The 13,799-nt window shown below is 40.5% G+C and overlaps 1 protein-coding gene across 1 annotated transcript; it reads right to left on the reverse strand.

Moving 5' to 3' along the window:
* Positions 1-510: 510 nt before the first annotated feature.
* On the reverse strand, positions 511-12,448 carry amn1 (antagonist of mitotic exit network 1 homolog (S. cerevisiae)). The gene is made up of 4 exons (XM_028586047.1): positions 12,215-12,448; positions 2,172-6,306; positions 902-964; positions 511-780 (listed from the first exon to the last, which is right to left on the reverse strand). Exons 2-4 carry the CDS (start codon positions 6,262-6,264, stop codon positions 665-667), a joined length of 4,272 nt encoding a protein of 1,423 aa, XP_028441848.1. The 5' UTR covers positions 6,265-6,306; positions 12,215-12,448; the 3' UTR covers positions 511-664.
* Between the last annotated feature and the right edge of the window lie 1,351 nt (positions 12,449-13,799).

Consider the following 13,799-nt stretch of genomic DNA (forward strand, 5'->3'; position numbering starts at 1 on the left):
AGTTCTGCTCGGAAAGTGAATTTATTTCTGGTAAAAAAACAGTAAAACAGACAGTTTCAAACAGTAAAATTAAACAAGAACGGTGATGGCTTCTTTCAAATTAACCATCAGTGCATAAAACACTAGATCACATTTCTTGTTAATTTAAAAAAAGTATATATATATATATATATATATATATATATATATATATATATATATATATATATATATATATATATATATATATATATATATATATATATATATATATAAGATGCAAATACTGTATAAAAAATATTAATGTAGAAAAATATGAATATATAAATATGTAGCTGAAATATATAATAGCTCTAAAAGCTATTTATGCAAAAAGATTTTGCATAAAATATAGAGACATTCTGAATTGTACCGAGTGGATGACATGAAAGATTTTACAGCTAACAACTGACAATCTGATTTGCAAATTGATAAGAAGACATGTGACCCATTTACAGTAAAACTTGTTTGACAGACTGTTGAAAGCAAATGTATACAAACTTGCAAACATTCATTTATTCCGACAGTCCAAAATACAAAGACATCACATTTGGAAGAAAATGACTCGGATGAAGAAATGTCTCAGATAGATGACAATATTTGACTTAAAAACTGCCTGATGCCAACAAAACATCTGCCCGTCGAGCTAGCCGTCCGTGGATGGCTGTGTCCTCTCCATGTATTTCTTCTGGAACTCGTAAAAGACGCTGCCGGTCTTGGTCAAGGGACTATACTTCCTCTCAGGATTTGGAAACCATGTACCTAAAGGTGCAGTTAATTTATAATTATTAGAAGAAAAGAAAAAAAACTATAAACTGTAGCCACTATCTAAATTTTTTTTTAATAGAATTTACATATAACATGTTTTAGTTTTATTTGTTACCTCTTGCACTCGTGACCGTTTTGTTTTGGCTGTTGTCCTTTCCTTCAACAAGGTCAGCCTTGTCTGAAAAACAAAACAAAAAACATTTTTATTTTATTTTTTTTTTAAACAAAAAGCATACAACAGTGGGCTTGTGAGATAACTAGCATTCGCAAAGATGTCATACAAACGGTTTTCCAGATTGGATGTCTACACTACCTCGAGGTACCTGAGCTTTCTAAAAGGGTTCCCCCTCCAAGCTGTGTGCTGCGGAGAGACGTGTATGATGGGCTTATGGTGTTGTCATTTATACATGCCACATGTTTATCTGGTTTATGGTTAATCTATTTTGGTATTATTTTCGTGGACTGGTTTTGAATATTGTGGTTACGGTGTCATCTTTTCTTGATTTTTGTCTGGGTGGGTGGTGACGATGAAGGGGTATGTTCATCTTGCAAATTGTATGTTTTGTGTGTTGCGTTAAAATAAAAATAAAGTTAATCATAAAAAAAAAAGCATACATAATACATTATCACTAAAATAATGTAGAGGATTCCCCCCTCTTTATCGACATGACCAGTCCAGAATCTTAGCCCCTCCCCCTTTTGATCTTTTCTCATTACAGTGAGCAACTTTTGGAACACTGAGGTGTAAATTGTCTTATCTATGAAACCCCTAAACTCAGGCTACATCCACACTACTACGTTTTTAGTTTAAAAACAAAAATGTTTTCCCATCCTCATAAGCGTTTTAGCACCCTTTCAGAGCTAATCTCCATCCATACTTAAAAACGCATATCACAGACTATACAGCGTGTTAACTTGGTGTAAAGCGGAGAACTCTGATAATAATAATAATAATAATAATAATAATAATAATAATAATAATAATAATAATAAAAATGCAGATAATGTTGCAAATAGCTCAAATAATAGCTTGCCTCCTGCACCTGTAGGCTGTAGTAGCGTTATTAAATGATAAATTTAACTCCGCAATAGCAGCCAGCATCACAAAATACTAAAATTGGTGCGCCCGGATAACCCAGTAGAGCACCCATATATAGAGGTTTACTCCTCAACGCAGCTGTCCCGGGTTCTACTCCGACCTGCGGCCCTTTGCTGCATGTCATTCCCCCTCCCTCTCTCTCCCCTTTCGTGTCTTAAGCTGTCCTATCTAAATAAAAGCCGAAAATGCCCCAAAAATAATCTTTGAAAAAACAAAAATAAAAAAAACATTCTTTAAAATACTAAAATTGCTGTAGTACCTCTTTAATCTCAATATGATGATTTACCTGGAACAGGATCATTGGTTTCCTTTGTCCCGTTGGAACCATCTTTGAAGTCGAAGGTATTGGGTAAGACGCTGAACTTGAGGACGTTGTTCTTAACAGGTGGGACAGGATGGCCTCCATTTTCAGCCTCACGTCTCTCTTGTTTAGCGGGCTGGTCGAGTGCGACTTTCTTCGTCCGCTCCTCTCCACGTTTGAGTCCATGAGAGAGGGACCTCCTCCTCTTCAGACTCGGGCAGGGCTTTGTAGTTCCATTCCTGATCCTCATTTCAGAGGAAACTTGCAGCTGGTGAGTGGTAGCGGGGCCAGCTGTTTTAGCTTTCTTGAGACCTCCACCAAATAAAGAGGCAAAAGTGCACATTGCTTTCAGTTTGCTTCTGCGCCTAATTTTAGTTGGTGGCAAACTTCTACTCCATTTATCATAAAGCTTTCCTTGGACTGTATGTCTCCCTGTTGGGGCAGTTTCACTGGACAGTCTCTTCAAGGGACTGAGTTTCACAGTGATAACTTTTGGAGGCTTTGGTCCTGCACCAGCGTCTGGATATGAAATATGGCTCTTTCTGCCGTTAATTAAAACGCACTTGTTTTGTGATGTTGAGCCGTACGGTACCAGTTCCACAGTTCTAACGTTTGAGGCTGAAAATTCAGCATCACCACGGGATTTGCATTTCTTAGATTTCTTAAAGATTGGAAAAAATCTATCCTGACTGCTTGATCTCTTTCTTTTTCTTTCGACAGTTTCAGGTTTACCGCTCCAAGCTTTCTGTAGGTCAGCCGTCGTACTAATTTGAGTTGGTTCTTCTTCCTTTTCCAAAGAGGACTCCGTCACAGTTGTAGAGGTCAGCCGAGCTTGTCCACAATTCTTGTCAAGGTCCGATATCTTGCTGGCAACTTCACTTTCACTGCTGTCGCTACTGACCGAAGTACGTGACTGCATACTCAATGTAGATTTCGACTGATCTTGTACACAATCCACCTCGGGGTCCGGCTGAATTTCAGCGTCACTTTTGAAAAAGGAGTTGGTTTCTTTCTCGTCTGAACCGCTCAACAGGCTACTTTCTGCCAATTCTATCAGAGCTCGTTCAGAGTCACTTTTGAAGTCTGGCTTCAGGTTGGGAATGTCATTTTTAACGCTCAACGGATCATCTTCGTTTTCACTTAGGAATAGAATGCTCGACTGGCTACTATTTATGCTTATCTGGGAAATGTTCTGTGGTTCTTTGTCAGAATATGAGTGAGGTTTTTTGTCATCTTCAGTAAAGTCAATGGGGTAACCGAGTTCACTGCATAGCTCAGGCCAATGAAGTGTTATAACCTGACTGTCGACATTCTCTCCATCCTCTGCTCGATTCCCTTCTTCTTTGCCAAAGTTGAATTTACTGTCAGAGGTGATCACACACAGTTTATCTTTCCTTTGTACGTCCATCTCTTCCTTATCAAAGATCTTGTGAGTAATAAAATGACTTTGCTTATACTCACACTGGCATTTACTCAAAGAAGCTGAGTTTGACCCCCATATCATTTGCTTCCACCTTGGAATGCAGCAAACCTGTTCTATTGAACAGGCTGACTCATTCTCCAGTTTTGTGGCACTTATAACCTCAGGTAGCTCATAATCCACAGAGCTTTGAGGGACTTTCTCTGGCTGATTGTCCATGTCCATACTCTGTGGCAACTTGGTTTGTATTTGCTCAAAAATAACTTTGGCCTTTTCTGGAGACAAAACTTGGATTTCAAACGAGTAACATGGGTCACTGGAATCTGCGCTCTCCATTGTATTAGGAGAGGCAGCTTGTGTTGGAGTTGCTTCGACAGTGGAGTCTTGTTTTCCTTCCCTTGAGTCAACCGGATTAAGCTCTTCTGATGACAGCTTGTTTGACATCTCTTTTATAATTTGTGTAGAAATTCCGTTGTCGGCCTCGATCTGATCTGGCTGGCTGGCACTCTCAAGCATGTGAAGACCATAATTCAAAGGCTGTGGTAAGCCAAACTCTTTGTCAATGTCATCTAGCTGCTCGTTGACATTTAACCACAATGATTTGTATGGCAGTTCTGAAAAAACTTCATTGTGTTCGAGGACATGGTAGCTGTTGAGTTTTCGGCGCTTTACATATGACAGTATAACAGAGCCTGGTGTTACATGTTCCTGGTGGAATTCTAGAACATCCCTCATTAAATTCCTGTACCAGCCTGTCCTGAGCTTACATGCCAACTTTGTACAATTGCCATTCCAATACAGGTCTAGTAATTCGTTTACAGAAACAGACTTTGTACAGTCATTTAACTCCATCTTAGATTTTTCAGACACTTCTATCAACTTAGTTAATGTGACGTGTGTCAGTGGGGTTGCTGGGAGTGAGGAAAGTTCAAAACCCTTTTTTGCATCTTTTGGCATCTTTTTACTTTCACCCTTATCCCTGCTTTGGCTCACTGGCACATCAGTGGTTACTAATTGTTGAGCAGGAGTTGCAACATGCTGGTCTACTTGCAGTTCAGAGCCTGTGTCATCTGGACATAATTGTTTTTGCGAGTCTTGAGGCTCAGCTGCAGATTCGTCGGACCCTTTTTGAGTTGGGTTTTCTAGGTAAAGATTAGATCCTGCTTTAAATTGCACGGCCGGGTTGTTTTTCGGTGAAATTGATAATTTCCCAGGATTACTTAAAGACTCATCTGTTGTGGTGCCCTCAGACAATTGACTGATTTTGTTCGAGGTTTGCTGGCTGGCAACCTGGTAGCTTTCATGTGACAATGGTTGCACAACAGCAACAGCTCTTGTGCGACCAGGAGATGAGTGAATGGAGCTGTCATTTGCCTTAACTGATGAGAGCTTTTCAAGCCTTTCACAGTTATTTGCTACAGATGATTGGGTCTGATTCCTATGTGGTGAAGTGACATTAAGCAACTGAACCAGTTGAGATGCATAACTTCCAGCGACAGTTGTTGTCAAAGGTTGCGTATTTTGATTAGACTTTGTCCTACTGACCTCACTGACAAACTGCTTCCCTTCATAAGGTGAAGTAGTATACGCTGGAGGATGACCATCTGAGCCAGCAGGGAAAGAGTTGCGTAGGTCATCTGCAATTCTTGCAATAATCTGCTGGCTGTGCATTCTCTCTTGTGTACCAACAGCAGGATGTAAGGGAAACTCAGGACTGGTTTCATACTGCCCACTATACGAATTTGAGGTAAAGGAGGAGGTGGCCTGTACCCCACTGTTATGTGTGGAGTATTGCTGAGTTTTCTGACTCATGCTGAAAACATTCAAATGCTGTAAACTTGGCGATGACTTAGTTGTAATGCTGTTCCCTCCAAAAGACTGATAGGTAGACTCATAACTTGGTGGAGGGATGGAAGGAGAGAAGCCATGTTGTGTGCCGTTTGGTCTTTGATTGTGGTTATGAGCAGTCTGTCTGCTATGTGCAGCAACAGATACTAATGTGTCCATGTAAACCCCCTGTTGTTGTGGATGCGAGGTAGCTGTTGTACTGTTTGCTGAAACGGACTTAGCTGACTCTCCATTTACACTGTAAAACAAGCTGTTCTGAGCCCCACGATGTTGGAGATCAGGCACAACGTTACCGTTCTGTGTCCTTATTGAATGGTTCCCATGAACTCTAACTGATTGGTTCCATTGCGCTGACATGTTTTGCTGAAGGTATGTAGCGTTTGCTACCATCATGTTGGGTGGACTTTGGGTCGATGAATTCAGAGCAGAGTTCTGATGTTGAAAACCTTGCTGAAATCCATAAGTGACCAGTGAACTAGGATTTCCACTTTGTGTATTAGTAGATGAGTGTTGCAAGTTTCCGGTTAACATTTTCAGGAAATGGTTATTCTCCCCAGCCGGATGCGGATAAGAAACTTCCTGATGAGGAAGTGGCGAGGTCTGCCGATTTGATGGCTGTCCATTAGAGTAAGCTCCATAGTGATAGGTGAAATTACCACTTTGTGGTGGTCGGACTGTGGTGGTATTTGCAGTCCCAGTTTGACGATTGCTCTGTGTGTTAAACTGGGTAAACTGATCAGCAGCCTGCAAGGATTGTGAAGGCGGTCCAACCTGTCGGTACTGTCCATTCATCCATTCACAAGACTGCATTTTTGTCCTCTGTTGAAGTAGTAGGTTGAAGCGAATACTTTCCTGAAAGAGAAGAAGATAAATCTAAATTTACATCTAGGCAAGTTTTTCATAACTACAACACAATTATTCCTTGTACTCAACTGTTGTAGATTTCTAGTCTGTTCTGCTGTTCCTTTAAAATAGATGACCATGTAAAAAAACTTTTGTTGAAGAAAACTCGTTGACTGATTACTGCATCCCAGAAGTATTCCTCTAATCAAGGGACACAAAGATCAAATATAAAGTTTTTTACTTTTCACCGTAATCTAAGAAAATAAGGAGCATTTTCAAACCTGTGCGCAAATTTTATGAAACGTTCCCTCGGCTTTGCTGTGACCACAGATCTATAAACTGTGCACAAGGATTCACAATCTGTGCCCTCTGATTTAGTTTTTTTTCTAGACAGTAGCGAATGGAGTGGGCCATTCTGCTAACCTAGCTCCCAGGGAGGTAAGCTTTTATTTTTCTAATTTTGACTTTGTAACAACACATCGGCTAAGGTCCTGAGGGGTATGAGTGAGGTAGCTGTAATTGGTTTGGTTAAAAAAAATGCCAAATTTTAGTTTTTGAAGATTAAGATGAGCTAATATAGTCTAACGCCAGCCGGCACTCGTTGCCCTAGCAATGGTAAACATTCAAGTAGTGGGCTGAATGAACGGAAACAGAGTGTGGTCAAGCCATATTGTAAATATGGATCGACACCCATAATATCATTCAATACCATCCAATTATTAATTTTAAGCCCATTAGGCCTAGTTTTCTGTTTACCAGAATAATATTTTTCCATCTTATTTCTCCTCCTCTTCCATGTAGAAATCACACTGAAGATCTATGTATAGCCAATATAACAAAATATTATATCAAAATCACAATATCATAAATCAATAACAGTGTGTTTTGCTGCTGTGTTAGAAAAAGAAAGGCAGATAGAGTTTACAGATATGTGAGCACAGTTTACAAAACCAAGGGCACAGTTTTGGACTGTGCCCTCAAGATTCTTTCAGCTAACCAGGGCTTTGTCGATGTTCACTTCTATTGTGGCTAAAAAATAAATAAATTCTGTTATGGCTTTTGCGTTTGTATTGTAGCTTTTGCATTCGGGTTGTGACTTTTACATTTGTGTTGTGGCTTTTGCATTTGTGTTGAACCATTTCAGCCACTGTACAAAGCCAATGCCAAACAAAATAATAAGAGGTGGATCCATCTTATCTTTACAAATATCCCCACTGCTCAATCATCAACTCACATGTGAATGACCCAAAGTGATTTAAGTGCCTCACTGTCAGTCAACAGGCTGAACAATTACCTGAATAATTTCCCTTAGGGCATCAATAAAGTATTCTGATGATTTATTGAAAAGGACTCGCTGTCAGTATGCAGCACTGGGGACGCCTACTTTGGACAAGTGAAGTGTAAGTCCACCCTAAAGAGACTTACCATCTCCAACAGAAAACCCTGTTCACAAACTGCTCCAAACAGCTCTATTGTAGTCCAGCCTTTGCTTCTTTGACAAACGTGCGTCACTTTGTAACACACGTTATAATGCTCACCTAGTTGATACTCTGCTTCTGACTGGCTGGTAGTCCTTACCTAGCTACTGCGCATGTGCGACCCCCCTAGGGCTGCCACCTCTTAGTCGATTAGTCGACTAATCGGTTGTTTTGGTCTTAGTCGACTAATATTTCTTTAGTCGATTAGTCATTTTTTATGCTTATTCATGCTTAATTACTCATTTCCAAGAAACTTATGAGCATATTTATGGTAAAAACAAGATTTACAGTGGTGCTTTTGCAGGATTCATTGTGGAGAAACTCAGTTTTACAGATGGTTAATTAACTACATTTATATTGTGCTTTTCTAGTCTTAACCACCTCTCAAAGTGCACAGCTCTGTCAATTAAATCAACTAATCAATTAGTCGACTAAGAATTTCTTTAGTCGAGGACAGCCCTAGACCCCCCAACAATGATGGAATAGAAGTGAGATGCTTCACTCTGTAGCTAAAACAGAGAGCTCAACACACAGGGTGAAAAGAGGAGCTGCAGCAATGCGCAGTACAACAAAAATATGGTGTTTTCTTTTTTTTAATTAAACCATGTAAACCTATTCTGATATAACCTCTAAATACAATTATGAACCTGAAAATGAGCATAATATGAGCACTATAACACAAATAACATGTTACACTCGGCAGCAGGAAACGTTAGCCTACCAGTAGCTACAGTAGTAACTGGATTAAACACGGTTAAAATGCTGACAGCTAAACGGTGTAGTGTGACTGTATTTCACTGTAGAGGATTCCAACACCAGGACGTACAACCGTCTGCCGCTAAAGCTATGGGCTAAAAAGACACAAACCTAGCACTGGTCACTGCTGTTGTCTTAAAAACAACACAGACATGACTAAATGTTGCGTTCACTGGTAAACTGGTAAACCTCGTGGTGCATCCATAGTTATTGTAATATACCGTTTTTTTCATCAGTTTTTTTTTCTTGGTGAAAGAACTAATTATTGTTAAAAGTTATCATTTTATTACATTTTTAAAAGAACAAATCAGGCGCAAAATGAACCTAGGGGTTAATAACACATGTCCGAGTTCGACCGTTCTCTGAGATTTGTTTTCATGCTAATGGAATGTGACCAGTTTTATCTCAAACCGCTAATTACCTTATAACGCAGGTTGTTGGGGCATGGCTAAAGTAAAAAGAAATCACCAATTTTTACCACTAACAAGGCTCAAAATATTACCACACTTCCACGGTAGCATAATGAGGGTCCCTATACATGTAAACTGAAGCACTGAGAACTTTGTAAGTGTACAAACAGTTTATTAAAAAGATAGTTTAGAAGGCAGTACTGTTCACATATACATATATGGTGTTCCATTTGTGCCAAAATTAAGTCGAAATGCTTACTGTCTATGTCTGTGTCAATGTCTATGCTTACGGTCAATGTCTATGTCTATGCCAGGGTTGGCGAACCTGTGGCTGTTGAGCCATATGCGGCTCTTTGCCTGCTCCTTTGAGGCCCTTACTGTGTGGCTGGGGGCTGTTTTATTGGTGGGTTTTTATTTACTTTTTGAAACATTTCACATAAGTTAAAAAAAGAAGCATTTGAATGCATCTGCCAATACATTTGCCAATTATTTTAAAATAATTTTTTATGAACAGATCCTGCAACTTGAGGAAAGATCACCTTCCTCATTAACCCTTTCACGGCTGAATCAGATTGTTTGAAAGCCCCTCTAGTGACAAGTGAGTGAAAAGTCGAAGTCGCTTCGAGTGGCCACAACTTACATCAAGACCTAAAAAGGATCGTGGATAACAAAGACTGTCAGGTTTCCCACTGAGACAATCTAAGTAAGAAAAAAACCCTGTTGTAATGTGGACCTGCATGTGTTGTGTGGCTTTTTGCTATGGTGCGTGTTTTTCTGTGGCTCTTAATGCTGAACTGGTTGGCCACCCCTGGTCTATGCTTACTGTCAATGTCTATGCTTACTGTCAATGTCTATGTACAGTACAGGCCAAAAGTTTGGACACACCTCATTCAATGTGTTTCCTTTTTATTTTCATGACTATTTACATTGTAGATTCTCACTGAAGGCATCAAAACTATGAATGAACATATATGGAATTATGTACTTAACAAAAAAGTGTGAAATAACTGAATACATGTCTTATATTTTAGATTCTTCAAAGTATAGCCACCCTTTGCTTTTTAATTAATAAGGGTAAAAATTCCACTAATTAACCCTGACAAAGCACACCTGTGAAGTGAAAACCATTTCAGGTGACTACCTCATGAAGCTCATTGAGAGAACACCAAGGGTTTGCAGAGTTATCAAAAAAGCAAAGGGTGGCTACTTTGAAGAATCTAAAATATAAGACATGTTTTCAGTTATTTCACACTTTTTTGTTAAGTACATAATTCCATATGTGTTCATTCATAGTTCTGATGCCTTCAGTGAGAACCTACGATGCAAATAGTCATGAAAATAAAGGAAACACATTGAATGAGAAGGTGTGTCCAAACTTTTGGCCTGTACTGTATGCTTACTGTCAATGTCTGTCTAGGTCGATTGCTCACATGACTCAACATTTGTCTGTGTCAACTCAACTCCTGCCCTCCTTGTCATTTGGCTGTGTTGTCTTGCTGTGTCGTTGCACTGTCGATGCTCTGTGTCATTGCACTCCGACGATGCTTTGTGTCATTGCACTCTGTGGAAATCTCAACTTGATAACAGTAAGTCGACACTTCAGGACGACAATCATAACACATTGAAACGACACATATCAACGACCGAGTGAACCAACGCATAGCAATGACACATAGTAACAACAGAGTGAAACGACACATAGCATCGACAGAATGCAACGAAACAAAGCATCGACAGAGTGCAACAACACAGCAAGACGACATGAATAAGTTCACTAGTAACGTTAACTGTATAGATAGATGATTAATCTAATTCTAAAGCTAATTTAGCCAGCTAGCACACTCCGGTCTGCCTGCCTCACTCCCCCGGCACAAAGAGACTTCATTCGGGATAATAGCTGACAACACAGCCGGGACATGTAGCAATAGCTAGTTACCGTTAGCCCCAGCCAGTGTTGGGTGCTTACGACGCTAAAGGCAGTTTAATGAAGCATCGGGAAACAGAGAATATCAGACCCAGGCATCCTAGTCACAACATCGGCCATCCATAATGTTAGCTAGCTACGTTTCTGTAAACGCTACCGGTGTTCGTAGCGAAAATCTTCTCCCTGCCGAAATTGTCCCCCTTTCGCGTTTAGCTGTCTTTACAGTTTGCTAGATAAATTAACCCGACAAAACGAATAGTTAAGATTACAGAAAAGTGAAGGGGGAGATCAGGCAGCTGGGAGACGTTCTGCTGCTGCACAACAGGCATCGAACGTCCTCGCCATAGCAGAGATTCCCACAATCCCCACCCACACCCTTCTCTCAGACTCGTTGAGTAGCTAGCGTTACAACAAACCCTGTCCGCCTGGTAAAATCCAAAAGGTGACATTGGCATGTGAAATATACTGTGATAGTGTGGTAAAACCTGCTAACGTTAGCCGCTAATGTTAACTTGCTGGCTCAATAGCTAACTGGTCAGCTAGCTACCAATACAGATTGAATCAAGAAAAACTTAATTGTGTTGGGGAAACTGCAGCTATTTTATAAAGCATGACATGAATAAACGTTACTAAACTTAACGTGAATAAACTTGAATGGGTAAACTCGTCCGTGAACGGATGCATTCTAAATCGACAATAGTGTTTAGCAATAAAAACTCCCATAATTCCACGCAACTTCCCAACGTCATCAAACGTCTGTGTTTACAATCCATTGTTTTGGTTGAGAGACCCTTAGCGGTAGAAAGTTACATATTGAAGTTTAAGCTTTTGTGTGTTGTGTTGTGGTTTTTGTGTTGAGCCGTCTCTGCCACCGTACAAAGTGCTAAATTGAGATAACAACAAAAGTTACCACTACCGTTAGAAGAACTGTTGTGAAAAAAAAAAAACAGATACAAGGGAAATTCTGCGAGCTCAAACGGTTGCCCAGTTCTAATGGTATGTCCACATGCAGGAGAGGCTTGCATAGGGTGGATTCAAGTGGACCGAAGATTCTGCCAGACGCTCTTCATTGTGTTGACAAAGGAAACACTTGCACACTGACTAACAAGCATGTGTTTACATTAGGTTTATGCTAAATTATCAGTTGGAATTTTTTGCCGAAATGCGTGGGTTAACGCACTGTGGATCTGGCAAAAGTATACGTTATTCTTACAGCACAAAAGGATTCACTGCGCAGTTCACGGGGGCGGGTAATTCCCTTAACGTTACACACATGTGGCGGCTGCACGCCACCCCACAACAAATTTGCATAACTCTTGGGCTGCTAACGTTAGATAACATTAACTTACTTTTCAAGGCCTTCGAATTCCAACTTCAACTGTAACGGTGGTAACATACGGAGCTCCGTGCAGTAAATGCTCCTCTTTCTGTGTTGACGTTCATTTCTCCATAATCTGTTGTCAATCATAAGCATCGGTGATGATCATGATTCAAACGAGTCCCGTTGCTGCCTAGGTCTTAAAGGAGACTAACATCTTTTTCCCCGTTCTACTCATTCTTCTGGAACAAATATGTGACGTCACCTGCAGAAGGCGGGCCCATAGATGCGGACCGTTCACGCCTCCTCCGTCGCCCATTAATTCCTAATGCTGATGGCTTGGTCTGTGGTAGTGCTGCTTGTAGAATTCCCCAGAACCAAAAGTTACTTACAGAAGGACCCCAAACAACCTAATATGCAACTCCATTGTATAGCCTCCTACTGACTTACAGTATTCTTATACAGTAGCTACATCAGAGGAAGACATCAGTAATGTTGTTAGTGTTGTTAGCAGTACACTTAATTAAGCTGTGAATGTACAGCTCACAGCAACTTTGGCAAATGGCTTTTTATTGAGTTTCCTCTTAGTGAAATATTACACGGAAAAGCCAGCGTTAAGTAGCTCCTTTTTTTTCCCCCGACCTTATTCAACACAATAGTTGTGATTTTTCAGGAAAAGTGATGTGCTCCAGGAAAGTGAAGAAAAGTTTGCTTGGTATATCCAGTGTTAGAAAAATGATGGTGTGTTAAACTGTTGCATGAAAACTGTTATAACAATTTCATTACATGGCTTGGTTGAATTCTAAGGCATTCTGCGGTCTGTTATTTCTTAATAACAAACCTGCTAAGTAGGCCGACAACACACCGTTGCCTTGCATAGCAGAGCATTACCATGGACGCAGTCCTGGAATAAAATGCGTGCCTGGCTCATGGATGTATTAAGAGAACGCCTGGCTGGACGCAAAATTACAAATCCCACTATGGCCACGCCAAGGCCAGCCCTAAGAAGCAGCTTGATTGGATGGGCTTACAGGCATTTCACCTCGAGTTAAGGTTAGGATAGCCGATTGGTCAGGGGATAGGACCTATACAAATCAGGTTACGTTGCCTTGCGTAAGAATGGATGCCTGGCCAATAGTAGCTATTGAAGGGCGGGTCTTGGTGTGGCCATAGTGGGGGGGAAAAAATCGCTGCCTGGACCAGTGGATTTTGCCAGAAATGTATTCACTGCAGGAGGGGGAGGTACTGTGGTGTTGAGTGACAGATGGAGAGTTTTCATTAAACAGCTACAGAGTTTGTGTCAAATTATTGATTTATTTGGTAAGTACCCATGTAATAAGCAGGATCATATCACTATTGAGAATGAGGAGATGTCGTCACGGCACAGCACCCCACCCCCAGAGATCCCCCTTCCCCCTATTTTAGAATGCCTGGAACAAACTGTTGTGTAAAAAACACGACCGCCTCGCTCTATGGACCAACAGATCCCGTTGCTCTGGACCGAGACCAGTAAAGGCTATTAGAAGCATCCGGTGATAACTTGCTTTACTGCTTTACTTTTTCTCCTTCTGCTCTTTTACAAGATTACTGCAAGACATAGGCATGGCTCATAGCTT

Source organism: Perca flavescens, chromosome 8 (assembly GCF_004354835.1).
Source record: "Perca flavescens isolate YP-PL-M2 chromosome 8, PFLA_1.0, whole genome shotgun sequence".
NCBI classification, from domain to species: domain Eukaryota; kingdom Metazoa; phylum Chordata; class Actinopteri; order Perciformes; family Percidae; genus Perca; species Perca flavescens.

Excerpts from the sequence above, each read along its gene's own strand:
- amn1 (XM_028586047.1), bottom strand. The coding sequence starts at position 6,264 with ATGCAGTCTTGTGAATGGATGAATGGACAGTACCGACAGGTTGGACCG. Across the intron at positions 965-2,171 it reads AACCAATGATCCTGTTCCAG|ACAAGGCTGACCTTGTTGAA; the intron begins GTAAATCATCAT and ends TTTGTTTTTCAG. Across the intron at positions 781-901 it reads AACGGTCACGAGTGCAAGAG|GTACATGGTTTCCAAATCCT; the intron begins GTAACAAATAAA and ends CTGCACCTTTAG.